The sequence below is a fragment of the Lathamus discolor genome, chromosome 3 (assembly GCF_037157495.1).
Source record: "Lathamus discolor isolate bLatDis1 chromosome 3, bLatDis1.hap1, whole genome shotgun sequence".
NCBI classification, from domain to species: Eukaryota; Metazoa; Chordata; class Aves; order Psittaciformes; family Psittacidae; genus Lathamus; species Lathamus discolor.
Genome location: NC_088886.1, coordinates 111,213,392 through 111,232,081, shown reverse-complemented (window position 1 = coordinate 111,232,081; position 18,690 = coordinate 111,213,392). Strand labels below are relative to the sequence as shown.

At 40.5% G+C, this 18,690-nt stretch overlaps 1 protein-coding gene across 2 annotated transcripts in view; it reads left to right on the top strand.

The window, feature by feature from the left end:
• GPD2 (glycerol-3-phosphate dehydrogenase 2) overlaps positions 1-15,149 on the top strand; it is a 64,745-nt gene extending 49,596 nt beyond the window's left edge. For both annotated transcript variants that reach the window (XM_065671202.1, XM_065671203.1), the window contains exons 9-17: positions 2,090-2,283; positions 4,314-4,448; positions 4,704-4,879; positions 5,377-5,508; positions 5,978-6,136; positions 8,632-8,744; positions 8,840-8,918; positions 9,038-9,136; positions 12,885-15,149. In XM_065671202.1, coding sequence (XP_065527274.1) covers positions 2,090-2,283; positions 4,314-4,448; positions 4,704-4,879; positions 5,377-5,508; positions 5,978-6,136; positions 8,632-8,744; positions 8,840-8,918; positions 9,038-9,136; positions 12,885-13,010 — 1,213 coding nt within the window. In that variant the 3' untranslated portion in view covers positions 13,011-15,149. The remainder of the gene's footprint in view (positions 1-2,089; positions 2,284-4,313; positions 4,449-4,703; positions 4,880-5,376; positions 5,509-5,977; positions 6,137-8,631; positions 8,745-8,839; positions 8,919-9,037; positions 9,137-12,884) is intronic.
• Positions 15,150-18,690: the final 3,541 nt, after the last annotated feature.

Genomic DNA, 18,690 nt, shown 5'->3' with positions numbered 1-18,690 from the left:
ATTTGTTTTGGTGGCTCTTTAGTTATTTATGTAAGATGGAACAAACATAGCAATGGGAGATTGAGAGTGTGCTTCCTGGGATAGCTAGTAGTCATTAATTCAGTAAATTAATTGGCATATGGAGAACTATTTCATCCTTTCTCATCATTTGCTGTGTAATCAAATTGAAAACACTTCACACCATTGGTGTTGTGATAGAACTTAGTTTTAAGTCTTTACTTGTTTATCTCCCTTATTTTAAAGAGTTTCTGGGAGATCACATTTAGAAAAACCCATACTTTTGAGAAAATGTCTGAAGTTTTCTGAATATTCTGATACTGTATATTAAATCTCTAGTTTCCTCTGTCTCTAAATCAATAGCTTTTTCATTTTAAAAAGTAATCATTTGTCTGACGTGATTTACCTTTCACAAATCTGTGTTGACTTCCCCTATTAAATTGTACTTCTCCAACTGTATGCTTAAGCTGTCTATAAATATCACCTAAAAAATGTTCTAATATACATGCTATGTATGAAATTTTCAGCTTCTCTTCTAGCCTTTCCAGATATTGAAAACTTACCTTCAGTAATCTCAGACTTCCTAAAAATAACAACTCAGTGGTTCAGCTGATGAATTACCTAGAATAGGTAATTCATATCCAAGCAGGTCTTTGCTTTCAGTTTACTGTGTTAATAGTTGAGTCCATTGAACTCCCTCTGATGGTCTGTATTACCCTGTAAATACATACCCTCCTTTCCTCCTTCTGTATACTTCCTATATGCTCCTTCTGTTACCAGGATCAGAGGCAAAACCTGAAGACTGCTAACCTGGCTGCAGGCGGTTTTGCAAGTACCTACAGCACTGCAAATGAAAGTTGGCATCTTTTCTTTAAATAAAAATGAACATAAAAGGGGCAGCTTAAGTGTTTTTATATATAAAAGCTGTTTACTTTGAAGTAATTATAGAAGCCTTTTGTTTTCTGAAATACAAGCAGAGCTATTTAGTAAGTCATGAGGATAGCTGGGTTTGTACCTGTGGATTTTTGGTTTGTTTTATTTATTTTTCTTTTTTATATTATATCGGGAAACCTTGATACAGAAATTAAAATTTCCTATATGAAGAACTACTGGTTATCTTCATTAAACTAAATCATTGTTTGTTGCACTGGCCTAAATAATTGACAAAGCTCTGAATAGTAGCATCCAGCTAGTGTCTCTCTTGTCTTTTTTTCTCGCAACATGGTTCCCTGTTCAGGAGCACAGGAGCTGGGAGTATTCCGAGTGTACTTGGTCTGAGTCCCGTGGGAGTCTGGGCATTCACTCCTGTTGAAGTGGCAGATGGTTAACAGCCCCAGGCTGTGGTATTGCTGGATGTTTACTGTTGGAATGTGCTTATAATGCTTATGATTTCAGTGTTGCTGTTCTCTTGTTTTCTTCATGGTTTTCTGTTGTGAACTGTTGCTCCCCTCCCACCTCACACCATTACTGCAAATGCAGGTTGAAGTTGTCACTATGATTCTGTAGGTCTTTGCTTTTGTCCTCTGTTTAGAACACAGATAGTTGAGAACTGAGGTTAATAATACTTAATTTTTAATTTTTCTTGTTATATACTTAGGTGCATCAAAACAGAACTAGGATTCTGTTTCTTCCATTTAAATGTGTATTCTGTTTCAGCCTTCCCTTTCTTTTGAGGCATAATATAAATGATTGTCCTTTTTTTGATCAAAAGCAGTTGTTCATTCCATAAAGAGTTTCAAGTAATTGCTGTTTTAAGATTACCAAATGTTTGTACTTGAAATTCCAATGAACACGACTTTCCAGAGTGAATGGAGAGGTGAGATGCCAAAGGCCTGGTCACTAAATTTAAGGTTATGGTCTGCTAACCTGCTTAGCAAAGCAAAAAAAGAGCAGGTGCCCTATTTCTTAAAAAATCTGGGACTACTTTTTAAAGTCAGGTAAAATCTCTGATTTTTTTTTTTTTTTTTTTTTAATAATTTGACCTAGGAACAAAGGTAACATTCTAATACTTTATATGGGGTACAAGGTATGCAGGAACAGAATCCCTGGTGATGCCTGTCCTGTTTTGAACCGTGTTCATCCTTTATTTCAGCCCTGATCATATGGGTCTGCTTGACCCAGCCACCAGCGATGGCAGAGTGATTTTCTTCCTGCCGTGGGAGAAGATGACTATTGCAGGGACCACGGATAGCCCGACTGATGTTACTTCCCATCCAATACCAACAGAGGAAGATATAAATTTCATTTTGAATGAAGTGCGCAACTACCTTAGTGCTGATGTTGAAGGTAAACCTTTGCCTGCTTGGTTTTAACCTGGGAAGGTGTGGGTGAGTTTGTGGCATTTCAGTTTGAGTGCATTCTGTCTTTCTGTGGCTCTGATAACTGTGGTTCTTATGCATCTGGTTGTTCCTAAAACTAGCAGGACGTGTCATCATGATCTGTGTTTCAGAGCTATAAAATGGTGCTTTTTAATACACCTGCATTCTGGCCTCTCTAGGTGGGAGATGAAAGGTTTTGCAGAACTGGAACAGTTCCACCATACATCATGATGAGTACATCAAATAATTCACCTGTTTTTCCTAAAAGAGAAGTTGTCCTGACTTTTCCCATGTCTTTGTTTTTATTTCCAGTTTTCTAGTTTTCTAGGCACTTTTTTCTTAAGAAGAGTTAACTCTTCTTGATATGGTAAATATCTAATAGTGTCAGTGTTCAGTGCAAGAGGAGAATTTATAAAAATTACTTGGTGCCAGTTGTTCCCTTCAGCCGCCCAGCTGAGAACACATTTGTTGTAAGAAGCTGGCCTGCTTTGACTTGATGCTGATTTAAAGGAGAGAGGGTTTTTTCTTTCTTAGTGATTTTTTATTTTTCTTTTATTCTGTGAAAGCATTTGTACTTCTGTATTTCTGTTGTATAGCAGCATTAAAATGAATCTGAAAAGTACTCGGTTAGGAGGAACATTGCAGCATCCTTAGATTTAGGAAAACATGCTGTCCAGAGATTGGAAATGCTACATTACTTGTTTTCTGAAGTGGATAATTGATTGACCTGTATTGTGTGAACTTCAGAAGAAGTCCTCAGGAAATATACCTTTAAGTGAGTAGAAGTCAGTGTAGGTAGGTGTAGTAGGCCAGCAACATAGCTGGTAAAGGTAAGAATGTGGGTAAGACAGAGATTTTGTAAGGTATTCTACAGAAGTACATTATGAAGTGGTTAATTCTTTTGAATGAAGCCTACCTAGGTGTGCGCTGTTTTTCACATATGCAATTAGCAGTGTTTATAGATTGCTTGTTATTGAATTAACAACTGTGCTGGCCATATCAACTCGCTGCAGACCTGCCTTTTAGCTGCCAGAGACAGTGCCAGGGTTATCAACTTACACAGGCTTGGATGAGTTCCAACTGTTTAATTATAGTGTCACGCATGCTGCTTTTTCTAGTTTCATTAGTTTATAAACGTAATATGGTATCTTATTTCTGTGATTAACACTTCATTTTGGCAGGTTAAACATGCTGGCAGAGCACCATTGATTTCTGAAATCTATTTTGTGTTCTTTGGGGGATATTTTTACACCATTTTACTGATTTTCAATTATCATTTATTTGAAAGTTGTATTAAAAAAAATATGTTCCAAAGGCTCCAGCATAAAGCAAATTGGCCAGTTTTTCTATTGCAAGTTTAATAAGCAACAGAATTAATTTCATTAAAATCTGTTGGTTTCATTTTCTTTTATGTATATATATACATGTATGTGTGTGTATATATATATATGAGGTTTTTTGTTTGGTTTTTTTTTTTAAGAGACTTTCAGAAGCTAAGGTATTTTCCTACAACTGCTAAGGGCTTTTGTGACTACCTGGTGCCTTCAGGCTCTCTTCTTCCAAGTTTAACAAGAAGTTGGCTTTAGGGATATACGTGTAACTGGACAGGAAGCAGGAACAGCATTGGGGTTTTTTTGAGGTGATGGGTGAATTTGACGGCTGAATCTCTCTTGATTGATCAGCTACCAGGATATCTCTGTTCTGCTGCATTTTTAACCAGTGTGAAAAACAGACTTCTCTCACTTTGCTTTGGGCTAGAGAATATTACTGATACTGCTCACGACAGTGCTGATTTTAGTTCTGTAGCCCAGTTTATTCCATTACTTTGTAGGATCATCTCCAGGGTTTTTTTGTTGCTCAGCTAACAAGCATGGTGTGGTGCAGTCCTTGTTTCACAGTGAATATCTACTTAGAGGCAATGCCGCAAAGACCACAGAGTGATATGAGGTAAATACCTATCAGTTCCTGGCTGATTAGCTGATCTTTTGTTCTGGACAGTGAGAAGAGGAGACGTACTGGCAGCGTGGAGTGGCATTCGTCCTCTGGTCACAGACCCCAACTCCAAAGACACACAGTCGATATGCCGGAATCATGTTGTTGCCATTAGCAATAGTGGCCTTGTCACGATAGCAGGTACTCTTAAAGTAGGAGTTTCTCTTAAAGTATAGCATTGTTGGGTTTACCCAGTGTCTTTTATTCAAAACCTTTTCTTGTTACAGAACAATCCTTCATTCTCCTATAGCCAGATAATCATCTGCCTGTAGTAGTATGACTGGCTTATTGGAGCAAGCTAGTAAGAGTGATGTGATCTACAAAACATCTATACTATATACCAACTTGGTGTTCCCCTTGCTTTCCCCGAATAAAGTGGTAAATGTGTGGTTACAGGTGGGAAGTGGACAACCTACCGTGCCATGGCAAAGGACGCCATTGATGCAGCTGTTGAGGCACACAGTTTGAAGGCAGGTTCCAGTAAAACTCTTGGACTGCAGCTGCAAGGTGCTGAGGACTGGAGTCCCACTCTCTACATTAGGTTGGTCCAAGACTATGGACTTGAAAGTGAGGTGAGTCATGGTGTCTGTTGATGCTCTGATGTTTCTTTGTTGGAGGGTTTTGGTTTTCCACTAAATCTAATACCAGAATAACTTGTTCAAAGGTCTGTTGAACCTGATAAGAGCTTATTATCTAGCTGGGAAAAAAAATGTAGTAATTGTTCTTTTCTTCTCTTTTTCCTTCCTCCTAATTTTGACTGTTTCCTGCTTTAAAATGTTACAGCATCCTAGGATCTGTCTTCCTTTGAGCCCAAAAAAATCTGTACCTCAGATATGATCACAGCACAGCAGAAGAGTTGGAGCATCATTAGTCACAGTTACACTGGCACATACATAGTGGTGTCAGTGCTGGCCTAACCCATTCTCAACGCAAATAGTTTCCTCCCACACAATCAAAATGTAATACCCTCTTCAGCCTATTTGTTACTGGTGACAAGAGAATTGGCAAGAAAAATGTGTGCATTTGATGTGCTTTCAAAAGCCTATTGAATTTGTTTTCAACTCCATAGGTGGCTCAGCATCTAGCTTCGACATATGGCGATAAGGCTTTTGAGGTGGCCAAAATAGCCCAAGTTACAGGAAAGAGATGGCCAATTGTTGGAAAGCGTCTTGTATCTGAATTTCCTTATATTGAAGCTGAGGTATGTGGAAGAACTACATGATGTTCTCATTTCTCTTCTTGGGATAAGCAGGTTCTAGAGCAGGTCGGTCTTGCTCTGTGAAACATCTCCATAAGCCTTTTCTTTTGGTCAGATACAGATTTTTTCCTGTTCTTGTTTTTCTCCTCTGGAGCATGCTTTATTTTTGTTTATATATACACATATTAATATATTTTTTTTAAAAATTAAACATTTGTAATCATATAGTGTATATTTTTTATTTCATATATACATGTTTGATGCCAGGTGCATTTTGTGAAATGTCCCAAGGAAGATTTTATGTTGCTTTATAAAATGCCCCAAGCATTTTGAACACTCTGCCTGCTTGGGTGGGAACAAGTTCATTTTGTATAGCCAACCTAGCAGGACAGCTTGTGATGCTAAACCTAATTTCTGACAGTGCCCGTTTGCTTTCTCATCTGCATTTTTTCCCCTTCTGTTATTGTTCTAGGTTGTCTATGGTGTCAAAGAGTATGCTCGCACAGCAGTGGATATGATCTCCCGACGTACTCGCTTGGCCTTTCTGAATGTGCAGGCTGCAGAGGAAGCCCTGCCAAGAATCGTAGATATAATGGGAAAAGAACTTAACTGGAGTGAGCAGAAAAAAAAGGTACAAAGGGCCTTTTTCATCTGAAACTGTTTTGTTCTTCTTACGTAGTTTCCATGTTAACGATCTAAATTAGTTGAATAGAAAACTTCAAGTGATGCTTTCTTCCCAAGAGAATGATTCACTTGGCATATTTCACTATAAAGACTTTATCAAAATAGCCGGGAAATGGGTTGGCATTGGCTGGGGGGTGGAGGGGAAAGTGAAGATCTGTGTCCTGTGGTTCCCCAGCTTTAAAAATGAAAGCAGACTTGGCATTACTATCCTATTCCTGTACAATTATTTTGTTTACTGACACTTTTCAATAGATCTGTCTCAGAAAAGGAGGATCTTGTAATATGTGTCACTCCTTTTTGTCTGCTGTGTAATTTGTGAAGTGATGATACTGAGTTTGCATAATTCTTTGTCCTAAATTAACATTTAAGGTCATTGTTACCTTGCTTTGCCCACAGTGGGTCTGTGCCCAGGCAAACCATGTGGGACTCATCTTACTATTACTTGCAGTCCTGGTAACAGGCTCTCTCTATCTAAGCTGGTTTCTGTGTGGCTGCTCTGTAGTAAAGATCACTTACCCTAATGAAGGCATGTGCTGTGTGCATTGAACTGCACCCTACAACCCTGCTTAGATCTCCACAAACTGATGGACCATTTATCCGTGGAGATCTAAGCTTAGATGTAGACATCCCACTTACTGACATGAATTTTGCCCCTACTGAACCGTCATGTCATGTAAGTTACCAATTATCAGTTCTTTCTGTTGTCACAAAAAGAGGCTGCGTGTGTAATGCTGTCCTGAGTATGGTGGAGGAGAGGCAGCGCAACAAGTGCTGTAGCCAGAAGGGACCCGTGGTTTGGGACTTCTTTCACTCTGAAACAAAAAGAACCTGTAAATGCTCACCTAGCTCTTCCGCTCCAAAGGGGATGGGAAGTTTCCTTCAGACTGTTCATGAAACTTTTTAGCAAGGTAGAAGTGTGATTAACACATTCTGGAAGGAGCTCATTTGAATCCTCCTAGCCAGAGACTTGCTGTGATCCTAAAGCCTCCCCACAGGAGTGCATAAAGAAAAGGCTACCATTGTGTCCCTGATGTGAGCTGCATTGCTTTTGTGCATGCACGTTAAGCAACCTCATAGTTGGGGGTGTTTGACTGAACTTAGAGGTGTCCCACTCTTACCAAACAAGATTTGCTCATATAATAATGTACTGTATTAAAGAAAGCTGTATCTATTCTTCCATAACAATAGATTGGAAAATGGGAAGCTTACAAAGCAGAGTTTGAAATTAGCATGATGTTAGGGTTGCATGGACAGTCTTAGCTCCAGCAGCCAAGTTGGGGAGTTAAGCTGTAATTATATTCTTACTGTAACCTGCAGGAATGAAAATTAACACGTACTGCATGCACCTGTAGGACTGGCAAAACCATCTGTGCTTGCATGAGTACCCCAATGCCAGCAAGACTGTCTCTACATTCCTCAGATGTCTGCTGGGCCTTCTTTTGGGAAAGTCTCCTTCTCTTTCAAGTGAGGCTGAACTTCCACTGAGTTACTGAGCATTTCTTCTGTAACCAGTCTTGGCCATTTTGAAATGCTACATTTTTACAGCAGTCTTGCCTGTGTTGTATTTTGACTTGATGGACGAGGCAATTCAGTGCCTATCCAGAAGAGCATTCTTTAATTTACATCTTACAGTAAGACCATTAAATAAGTCTTTGTTGGTTTGGGACTTTAAGGCTAATTTTTGTGCTTGTATTGAACTATGTAAGAGTTGTGCACCATCACAAACAAGGCTTTGCTAGATTAAGTGGCTTATGTGTACGTGCCTAAGGAATCTTTTACTGCTGCTGCGGCCATTCTGCAGTGCGTACTATTTAATATTTGTGCCTGCATAGCAAATGCTTGTATCACTCTTAGAACCATGTTTGGTGCACCCCTTGCTGTAGAAGGAATTCTATTCTACAGTACTCTTATGTGTGTCAGGTGCTTATCACTTACTAAAAAACTGGCTGTGGAAGACCTTCCACTGAACTTTCAGATAATAAATCAGTTTTACTGCCATCCAGAAAACTAGTTTAAAACATAAAAGAACCTGCTTGGTTTTGAGCCTCCTGATTTTTTTGCTTGCTGATTTTAGACAGTTAGGTGAAACCTTGCACTATGATATCAGCTGTGAGTTAAATAGCATTTTGTAGGCCTGAACTGCAACTGCCATTTGTCATGAAACAGGTAGATACACCATGGGTGACTGAAGGCAGTGTATAGTCCTTAAAACGTTTACACGGTAATTAGAAGTCTTTACAAGTCTTAATATCTCTTTTCAAGACTAAAAAGTGCCTAAGCATAAGTTGGGTTTCTTTAATACTTCTCAGCTACCATCTGCTTAATTTTTGGACCTTAGATAAATTCTAGTTAAGTGGAAGAAACTACTAAATAATACATTAAAAATAATTGTGTGAGAGCTCCCTATTCCTCAGATACACAGTTTTTCTTTTTTTGTTGTAGGAGGAACTTGAAGCTGCTAAGAAATTTCTCTATTATGAAATGGGCTACAAAGTAAAATCAGATCAATTAAGAGACAGCTCTGAAATCAGTCTAGTGCCTTCAGATATTGAGAGGTGAGTGAAATAAAAGAGTTCCCTATGCTGCTAGGAATTAATACCTGTCATTCTTCTGAGTGCGGTTTTTCCCACTGATAATCCTTATCTTGCAGGTACAAGAAGCGATTCCGCATGTTTGACAAGGACAAGAAAGGGTTTATTACTATACTGGATGTGCAGCGTGTCTTGGAGGTAATGTTTCCCTGTGTTCTTTTGCTTTCCCTTTTAAGTTTCTTATCTAAATTTGAGAGTGTGGCATAAATAGTACTGAACAGTGCAGCTGATGTACTTCTGTGCTTTTATTTGTCTAGAGCATCAGTGTGCAAATTGCTGAAAATACTCTTCATGATATTCTAAATGAAGTGGATCTGAACAAAAATGGACAGGTTGAGCTCAATGAGTTTCTGCAGGTAGGTGTCTCTTTGGTTACGAGAGAAGCTGTACCTTTAACGAAGGTGTTAAGTATTAAACTTTTTTCCCCTCTGCTTAAGGGCTGGGTTGGAGACTAAGTGAGTGTTACTTGAGTAAATGCTGTAGTGTTGATGCTATTTTTCAGATCGCAAGGTGAGTGACACACACAACCAGCCTCAAGCAGCTTTGAAATTCAAGGATTTTTTTTTCATGTGAAGAAATGATGAGACCCAAAAACCAGTTCCAATTTACAAAGTATACTGCAGTACAGACCTGAATTTGGCCCTTTATAATACAGAAATGGTGTTTAAGTATAATCAAAATTATAAAATTGTCCATTGGAAGGTATATGGCACAGTTGGGCACGCTGACATTTATCTTGGTCTGTTAATTGATTAGTAGTTTCTAAACTATTTTGCCTATTTTAAAGAATTAGCTTGTAGTTAAAGCACAGTTTGTGTACAAACCTATAACCCTGGTTTAACTCCTGGGTTGAATAAGGGTACCTCAGTGTGTACGGAAGATGTTATATTGACAACCCATGCACCTGCCTTTTGCAGGGCTCTAAAATAAAGCAAAGGGTACTATGGAAATGTTTGTTTGCCCAGTTTCTCGTGCATATGCTGTTTGCCAGTCAGTGATGGTTTTGTGGAGTCTTCCTTGGTGTGGTATTTCAAGTGACTGCTATGTCATCCCTGCATGGTGGCAATGATGAATGCCGAACATGAGATAAATTCATGCTGGGGATTTTGGTCAATGTCAGCCCTTTCTTCACTGTGTCAAGTTAAACAAACAAGATCAAGGCAGAGGAAATGGTAATTGTCTCTCTTGAGATGTGCTGTAGATAAGAGCAGCATTGTTGAATCTAAATACAGAAAATTTTCACAGGTTGTGTCCAGCATTAGAAAAAGGGACTATTTATTTGCCTAAAATGCAGCAATTTAGCTGGGTAACTGCAATTCACTTGGGGGAAGGGTCAAAAAAACCCCCCAACAAACAAACAGTGGTGACAAAAGAAGAAACAATAGCTTTGGGAATTCATGCTTATGGATTCAAATAAAAAAGAAAATCACAGCTGGTTTTCTAGCTATTGAAAAGGGTCTCCTTTTTACACCCCTCTGCATGTGAAAACTTTTAATTGATGGGGGGGGAACCCACCTTTCACTGTAACGGCTGTGTTAAACTATGATGTGGCTAGTTTGGATGCACTGTGGTTACAGATTTGGAACTACTTGTAATTATGTCTGCCTTGGGTTTTTGGTGGCTTGTTGGATTTTTTGCTCCCCTGTGCTGAAAAGCTTCAGTTGGGGTTGCATGCCCTAAAGCATTGTATCTGTAAAATATGAAAGGCAAGCCACTGTTTTTGGTATAGTTTCAAAGGTACTGTTGTAAAACTGTGTTAACTGTGGCTACTGGCTTCTGCTGTGCATTTCACAATTGGAATATTTAATACTGGTGACTGGCACTGCAGTAAGGATCACTTGTGCCTGTATACCTCCTTTCCAGGGAGGCAGAGAGCAACACACAGGTTGCTCCTGCACAGCTGAGTGCCTAGGATGAAGTGTGCTAATAAAATTAACAGGAGGTTGCCATGGAAGGAACAAAATACATTAAATGTTTGTTTAATTTTTTTTTTTAATGGATCTGTTATGTCAGCTCCCAATGCTTTTGTGTTTGCTTTCTGAAAACTTTCAAGTAATTGCATTTTACCACAGGATGCTTGTGGAAAGCCATGTGCAAATATTTGTGGACATTTATATTAGAATATAGGAACACAGTGTACCAGGGTGGCAGCACAGCTCTGCAGACAGGGAGCGGAGCAGTGCCAAGCGCTTTCTTTGACCAACTGCAGATGCCCATGTCACTCCTGTCACGCCAGTAACAGTCTGGTGAGCACCGATCCCTTCAGACGCTGATGCCTACAAGTTTTTCACAGAGAGAAAGCGGCCTGTGTTGGCCAGGAACGCAAGGGTTGTTCCACATGACAGGAAGGCAGAGCTCTGATGGTGTTTGGGTGCACATAGTGTCCTATGGCAGTGACTGTTTTCTTGAAGCTTAGTGTCACTTATGCTCAGGAAAGGAGGGGCTAACTTGGAAACTAGTTTTGGTATGCAAAGTCAAAAAACCTTGTTAAATCAGGAAGAGGCTTTTTTTCCAACAGCAGATTTCGTTTCGGATCCTGACCAACCCACTTATCAGATACTCTTCTTTTCGTGGCAGTGCCAGGGGATCAGCCATCAGCAACCACCGTTTCATGGTTGCTTCACACAAAAAGCATGCCATATAGACTGTAGTTGGTATAGTTTCACAGTTACTGCTGTAAAAGTCTGTACCTCTGTGGCTACTGGCTTCTCCTACGCAGCGATATAGTCAGACCTGACAGACCCAGGACTGGTAACAGAGTGTATTGCCAGGCAGTGTGCATGGGTGAGGGCAGGGCCTGTCCTCTTAGGACTTCCCTTGCTGTGTGTAGAGTTCACTCTGGAAGCGGGGTGGTAGGTGATGAGGAACACAAAGCCCAAGTGATCATGGGCTTCCCTTGCTGGCTGTAGCTACTGCTCTTCCTGCTGTTGGTCCTCTCCTTCCCAACTCCATCATCTGCCTTTCCTCAGGGCTGCACAGAGTCAGTAAACACCTTCAAAGTGCAGGGAGGTTTTTCCAGCCTCATCTGGGTCTGCAAAGCACAGAGTTTCCCTCTGACCTTCTTCCCTTCAGGTACTAATTCCTGTTTTGACAGGGTTGATGCCACATTTGCATAGGTCCAGCTGCAGATATAATTAATAGATTTTCCTATGGAGGGGAAGAAATCTGAAGGATTCTCAGCACTGGATAAGAGTAAGAAATTGCATTTTGTAAGTGCCAATTCCTTTCCATAGTAGTTTTTGACAAGCTGGCTGCATGCAATTTCAAGTCTAATGCTTGATTTATCCATGGGATAAAGAAGAATTAACTAAAATCTTAGCACTAGTGTGCGTTCGTTAAAATAGAGCCAAGTCCAGTTTCCAGGACTTAAAGGCAAATTAGTTTTAAAAGTCTGTAAAGGAACTTGGATTTGAAAGAATCGTGGAAGTCAAGTGTGCTGTCTCTATAAAGAAGGGCATATAAATGAAAGAGGGTATGGTCTAAGATCAGTGGTGGATCAGGAATAGGGTTCTATAAGTTACATCTTTCAGGTATTAAAAAACCCCCCAACAGACCACCTCTGAAATGGATGGGTTGTCCTCCATTCTTATATGCAAAAAGCCTGGGGTTGACCATTGCTCACAGTTACTTCCAAGTGGATCGTATTTGGTATTTCTGCTCTTTCTGCCACCCATGCCTAGCCAAAACTTTCACTGGTATTTCAGGGAAATGTAAATGAGCTCAGAAACCATACACCAGTTTTGCTGTATATATGGAAAAATCAGTTCTGTGTATTCGTTAATGCTTGCTCTTGGACAAAACAATGAACTCTGCTGTTGTTCACAGTGGAGCTGTGTGGGTGTCCCTTGGGTAGGACACCCAGCAGTGCCTGTCTGCCTCTCGTGCAGGGAAGCCCATAGCACCAAGCTGCAATAGCTCTGCTAGGGTCCCATGTCCCATAAGCCACATGGGCAGCAGGGGTTGGTGGTGTCTGCCCACGCACTGGTGTTGGTTGCTGTCACTCTGGCTGCTTGCTGAGGCCTTTCATGAAGGGCTGTAACCCTCTGCCTCTCTTCTTTGCCTCGCAAAGGAGTTAACAGGGTGCTCTCCCTCTTGTCTCCTAAGCTCATGAGTGCTATTCAGAAGGGCTACGTGTCTGGAAGCCGGCTGGCTGTGCTCATGAAGACTGCTGAGGAGAATCTTCATCGGCGTGTGGGGATTCCGGTGGACCGGAGCGGCGGTGGACTGTGAGTTCAAATGCAACGTCTGCTCACAGCCATGGCTAATGGAGATGCATCTCTGCTAAAAAACATTCCAGTGCTTCTGACTGGCCTTGCTTGTTCCAGATGACTGGCGTCTGTCCATGGGTGTAGCTCTTACAAAAATATATTGGTGCATTTGTTTTCGTTATTAATGGTTTTCTGTGCAGCTCTTAATACTCCAGTATGTGGCCTTTTGGATTGAGTATTCTTTAGACACAGGGGTTCATTAACAAGAGTTCAGGAATACAGGTTAGAAAGATTGTGCACACACAAGCACGTGTGCACATGCTGCCTCATTCATTAACTTCTATATCACCTTTACCTTCAGAGAAAACAATGCTCAGAAAGTGCATTCTGCCTTTAAATGCATTGCATTGCGTTTTGTGCATACACATTTAGAGTTTAAAAGTTGTTGATCTCTGCTCAACAAAAGTGAGACAGGGAAAGCTGGTGATCTGGATTGGTGATAATAACACAAAAGGCTCAAGACTGACACTTCCTGAGGCAGCAGTTGCGAAGAACTGTCGTGAGGTTCCGCAGGTGGCTGGTTTTGCTCTTCCGAGTGCTCTGTTATTTCAGTGGTACCAGTACTTGGCCAGACAAAAATATCAGCAGTATGAAGCTGGAAAACTACAAGACATCTTGATTAATCACCCAAGCTAATCATTTATTTAAAAGCATGGGGACAGCTTTCCTTTCTCCCATATTAATAAAAATAAGCTTCCTTTAATAAATAGCATAGTCTGACAGGTGTTGGTTTATGCTGTAAAAGGCTTCTTACTGTTTCCAGTTTTGGACAAACCATGATGATCTGTAGAATATGGCAGGTTTCAATAGCACGGTGGTCTTAATTCTTTATTAGAGAATGCTCAAACACAGAGTGAAACAATGAAATTTGTTTTGCATTACACTAAATCGTCTATAAAAGTGAAAGAGCTATTTTTCAGCAGATAAATGGAGGGGGGGGGGGAAATAGGACCACTCACTTGAGCTGTTTTCAACCATGTTGTGTCTGTCTGTTTGCCTTTCTGTTGTTGGATCGACTAGGGTCAAGATCAGGTGGAAGACTCCTGCCTAATGTAGAACAAGGAAGGGAAAAACACAGGAATGGTTTATTGATGAATTTGTCATTCTGTTATGTTCTTTAAGTACCAATTTCCAACTTAAAGCTGCAGTTCCAAGCTGTTAGGTTCTCTACATCTGTAGAATCTAATCTATTTTAACCAGTGTCACCACTTTCACTAATGGAAAATAACAGTACAGGACTGAACAGCAAGGATTGCTTTGATATTTTGAAAGGGAAAACAATTACGTACACAAAATGGAGATGCTGAGGAGTATTCATATGGAGCGTAGTAAGCACCGAGGTTATGTTTGGCTGGAGAGGCAGAGTCCTTTAAAAAAAATTAAAAATTCAGGTGCTAAAAATGGTAGATAACAGAAAAAAAAAAGGGCAAGCCTCATTTCAAATTCAGTAAATGGGTATATTTCTGCTCAATTTGTCAAATCTGGAGTGAAGGAGACAGTCTTTGGTAAAATGCCTTTCAGATGGTTTTTGCACATTAAATTTTTCTTTGAACCCTGCCTTTTACCAAAATGATAGTATTATTTAGGGTTGTGGATTTTTTGCTTGGAGTCCCGTGCTGGCAAGGCATGGTCTGGGTGACCAAGGACTTAGCATGTTTGGTAATGTAAGAATTATTTTATGGACAAAGGGTTTTGTTTCTGTGGTCCTGCAAACTTTTCTTTTTTGAATGATGTTCCAGTATATTCAGGTGAAGTATGTAATGTTGGACACAGCATCGTATCTCCGAACCCCTCTTCAGGTGAAAACACAGCAACAAATTTTACATACCCTGTAGAACTGGGGGGGAATGAATATAGGATACAAAGGTTGTTTGGGTTCGGTGAGGAAGGTCAGGAGGGAAGGGGCTTAGGATTCTACTACTAACAATAAGGAGAAAAAAAAAAAAGGAAGAAAACATAAGTAAGGAGACCTCTTCCAGGCCACGTAAAGAAAAATATCTGCAACATTTACAAAGAAAAATTCTCCTTTATCGATGGCACTGTTAAGAATTAATAATAAAAGTTTACCTGTGAAGCCAGGACTTTCTGCTTTGCACGCAAAGTATACTCTTTGTTCTCTTGTTTTAGTAATGCTGCATACAGGATGAGACTGTGGGATTTTTCTGGCTCAGTGTGTGTCCTCCGATAGGAATTTGCTTTGCGTCTTAGGCACTTTATTGTCATGCTTCTCTTCTCTTTGTATGCCATAGCAAGATCTTGTATGACCGCCCTGTGTAAAGATTGCATGTGTTACTTAAACAACTAAATCTGTACTTGGAAAAATCTAGAAATATTTATTTATCACCTCACATCTTTTAGGGAATGTTGGCTTTGGTTTGTTTGGTTTATTTTCTTTTCATGTGAATGTACTGTAGAAAGAGTTGTACGGTGTCACTGTCTTGCATTGCTATGGTGGAAAACCAGTAATGTGTTTTGGGGTTTTTGGGGGGTTGGCGTTTTGGTTTGGTTTGGGTGGTTTGGTTTTGTTTGGGGTTTTCTATGGTGGTTTTTTTTTTTGTTTTTGTTTTTGTTGTTGGTTTGGTTTGGTTTGGTTTGTTGGGGTTTTTTTGTCTTTGAGGTGGGAGTTGGATTTCTGGATGTGATAGTATTTTTGGATTTAAAATAAACTGCATGCCTGGAGGGGAGGGTATGCATGTACATGCAGTGTGTTTATATATGTGTGTATAAACACGTGTGTACGTATGTGCACACATATATACGCATTGCCTGTTTTACACATGGCACTTAGGTATTTTGTGAGGTTACTGTTCTAGACTGAACTGTTAAATACTGTGTTTGAGGCTGGGTAGTCATTTTTATAACTGTCTTGGTCTTTTACTGCCATTATTTATTACTTTTGATATACACAATGAGCCGCATGCATTTATAGAGCAATAAGAGGATGTATTTAATGTGCCTTGTTTTTAACTGAGCAAGAACTGAAAGCATGAATCAATAAAACTGATTAAAAATGGTCCCTTCACTGGCAGTTTGTTATGGCAGTTACAAAAATAACTTTGATTATCCTTGAAAAAGTTTATTTTTAAGGGGAGAGTGTTCAGATAGATGCTTCTTCGTAAACATAACATAATTTTGTCCATGCTTTCCCATTTCAGCTCAGAATTTAGAGCTTCATAGTTTAGAAGTGAAAATTGAGAGTTAATGCAGCACTTAGCATTCTTGGGATGTAGGAGCTGTGTGTGCTCGCTGCTGACACACAGGGTGAGGTATTCTGCACTGCCATCTCGTACTAAAATCACAGCCAGCCAATTGGCCCGGATTTTGGGGGGGTTGGAAATGGCAGTCGCAAGTGTTCCTTTGCACACTGATGAATTTTATCAGAACTAAAATCAATAGAAATGAATGGAAGAAATTTCATAATCCATTTTGATCATTTTACATGTCAAGTTAGTCCAGGGTTGCCATGTGTTGATAAATGTTCTTACCAAAAAAATGCTATATATTTTCATTGTCAGTAAATCAGTAAAGCTCTTATCGGTTTTAACGCAATTTTTATAATCTCCATATTATTTTATAGGTTTTAATTTTCACTTGTAATAGGGATATTCCACAACTGTGATGCAGCTGTGCCGAGTACAGGGTCTGTGTACGTGCAGGCAGGATAATTCCCCTTCACATGTCCCCCACAGAAATAAGGAGGACCAAGACCTCCAGAGTGGAATTACAAAGATTATAAATTTTATCTCATCGGTGGTGTGTAAGTAATATGTCAGAAAATGTTTGCTGCAATCATTTTTGTCCCAAATATTTTATAGCACTAAAATTGCCTTGAGTTGTGATCTTGATTTTGCTGCGCTCCACAGAACTGAGAGGAATAGGAGTTTTTTCGAGGATGGTGTTTTGGGACTGGGTTCCCTTGCTTTGCGCAATTTTCTCCACTGAATGTTCAAAAATTCAGATTTATTGCAACTTATGTTCTTTTGCACTCTGCAGCCTGTTTTAGAAATACGATATAGAATATCATAGCAACATTAATATTTAAGCATTGCCGTCTGAGCCGGGTGTTTCCCTGTGTCAGATATGAACTGATTGTACCTCTTGGAGGAGAGAAAACCATCCTCGGTGAGGGTGAATCTTTGCTGCTAAGTGAGCGTTACTTCTCCTTGTTGAAAAAGAGGGGGTTCATGTTTGTGGGAGAGTTCTGCCTTGAGGTTTTAGTCCCCATTCCCCTTTTTAACGTTCCCCCCAATTTTTGCATGTCTGTACCCCAGTGCAGGAGCACTGCTGGCAAAAAGTGTGTGCTCAGCTGTGGAGGCTGGAGATTACAGGCTGTGTTTCAGGATCGATACTTTCTTCACTCGGAAGATGCCGCTGATGCAGGCATGCGCTGGGATAATCTCATCTTTTCCTATTTTGCAAATAAAGGCAGAGATTAAATTTTGCTCCCCCGAGAAAGCCTATATCGTGCTTGTTTGTTGGGGTTTTTTTCCCACAAAAAGCCCTGTGCAGGGGCTGTCATGTATGTTAGGTTATCCAGTTGGATGTGAGCAGGGGGCTGGTTTCTGGAAAATTTAGGGAAGTTTTAACCGTGTATTTCACTGAACTTGATCCTCGGCAAATGCCAGCATCAGCCACCGTGTTTTGTCTGCCTCCTCTGAACCATTGCAGCCTGAGAATGCTCAATGCACTCAACAGGCTGGGGCTGCGTTCAAACTTTCTGTGTTTCAGCAGGTGAGGCTGTTCTTATTCCATAGCAGCTGTGATTTTGAGCTACACGCAGCCAGCATGGTGCTGCGGCGTTGTGGTGGCTGTGCAGGTGCCTGGGACAGGGCTAGGTGGTGTCACTGGTTCTCCTCCACAGGCTTTATTTGACTAAATAAGGTGAACTTGGTTCTGTCTTAGCGAGATACCGTAATCTGTTTATCCAACTGATGTAAACGTAATGAGGTTGATCAGTAAAGCTGACATGAAGTGAAGGGAGGTGAGCTTGTGTGGCCGGGCTCACGGTCCCTTGCAGAAGCAGCCTCCTGCCACCCCAGGAGAAACACGGGGCACCGCTGCCTTTCCTCTTCTCTCTTCTACGTGGCTGTTCTGATTCTTTTACCGAAGCGCACAGATTTTCATTTTTGCGTATCAACAATTAACTGATTTGCAATTCATTCTTATGCAAGCTGAGTTTTTCCTGTCCAAGTCAAGAAGCTGTAAATCTTAGATCTGTTGAGCTGACAGTGAAATATATTTCATTTTTCCCCATGAATCATTTGCCATCCTTATTGCAGAAAAATGGCAAAATTATGGTGTACCATGTTTTCATAAATTACTGCTTTCCTCTCCTCCCCCTTCCCCCCCCCCCCCCCCCATCCCCCCAGTTTGTTCTGTAATTTGCCTGGGGGGAAGGGCAGTGTGGGAACCCGAGCAGCCTGGTGAGCAGGGGCTGCTTTCTTTCCAAATTGCCTGAAAATCTGCCTGGTCTCTCTAAATTGTCCATTGAAACAGCACCGCTAATGCAGCGTTCACAGGAATCAAAAAAATGGATAATTGCTGCTGAAGTTATTTTGGCTTAGCGTTGGTAAGAGATCGGCTGGTTAAATGACCACTGTGCCAGCGAAGGGAGGAAGCAGCAAGTAGCACTGCTTCACTAT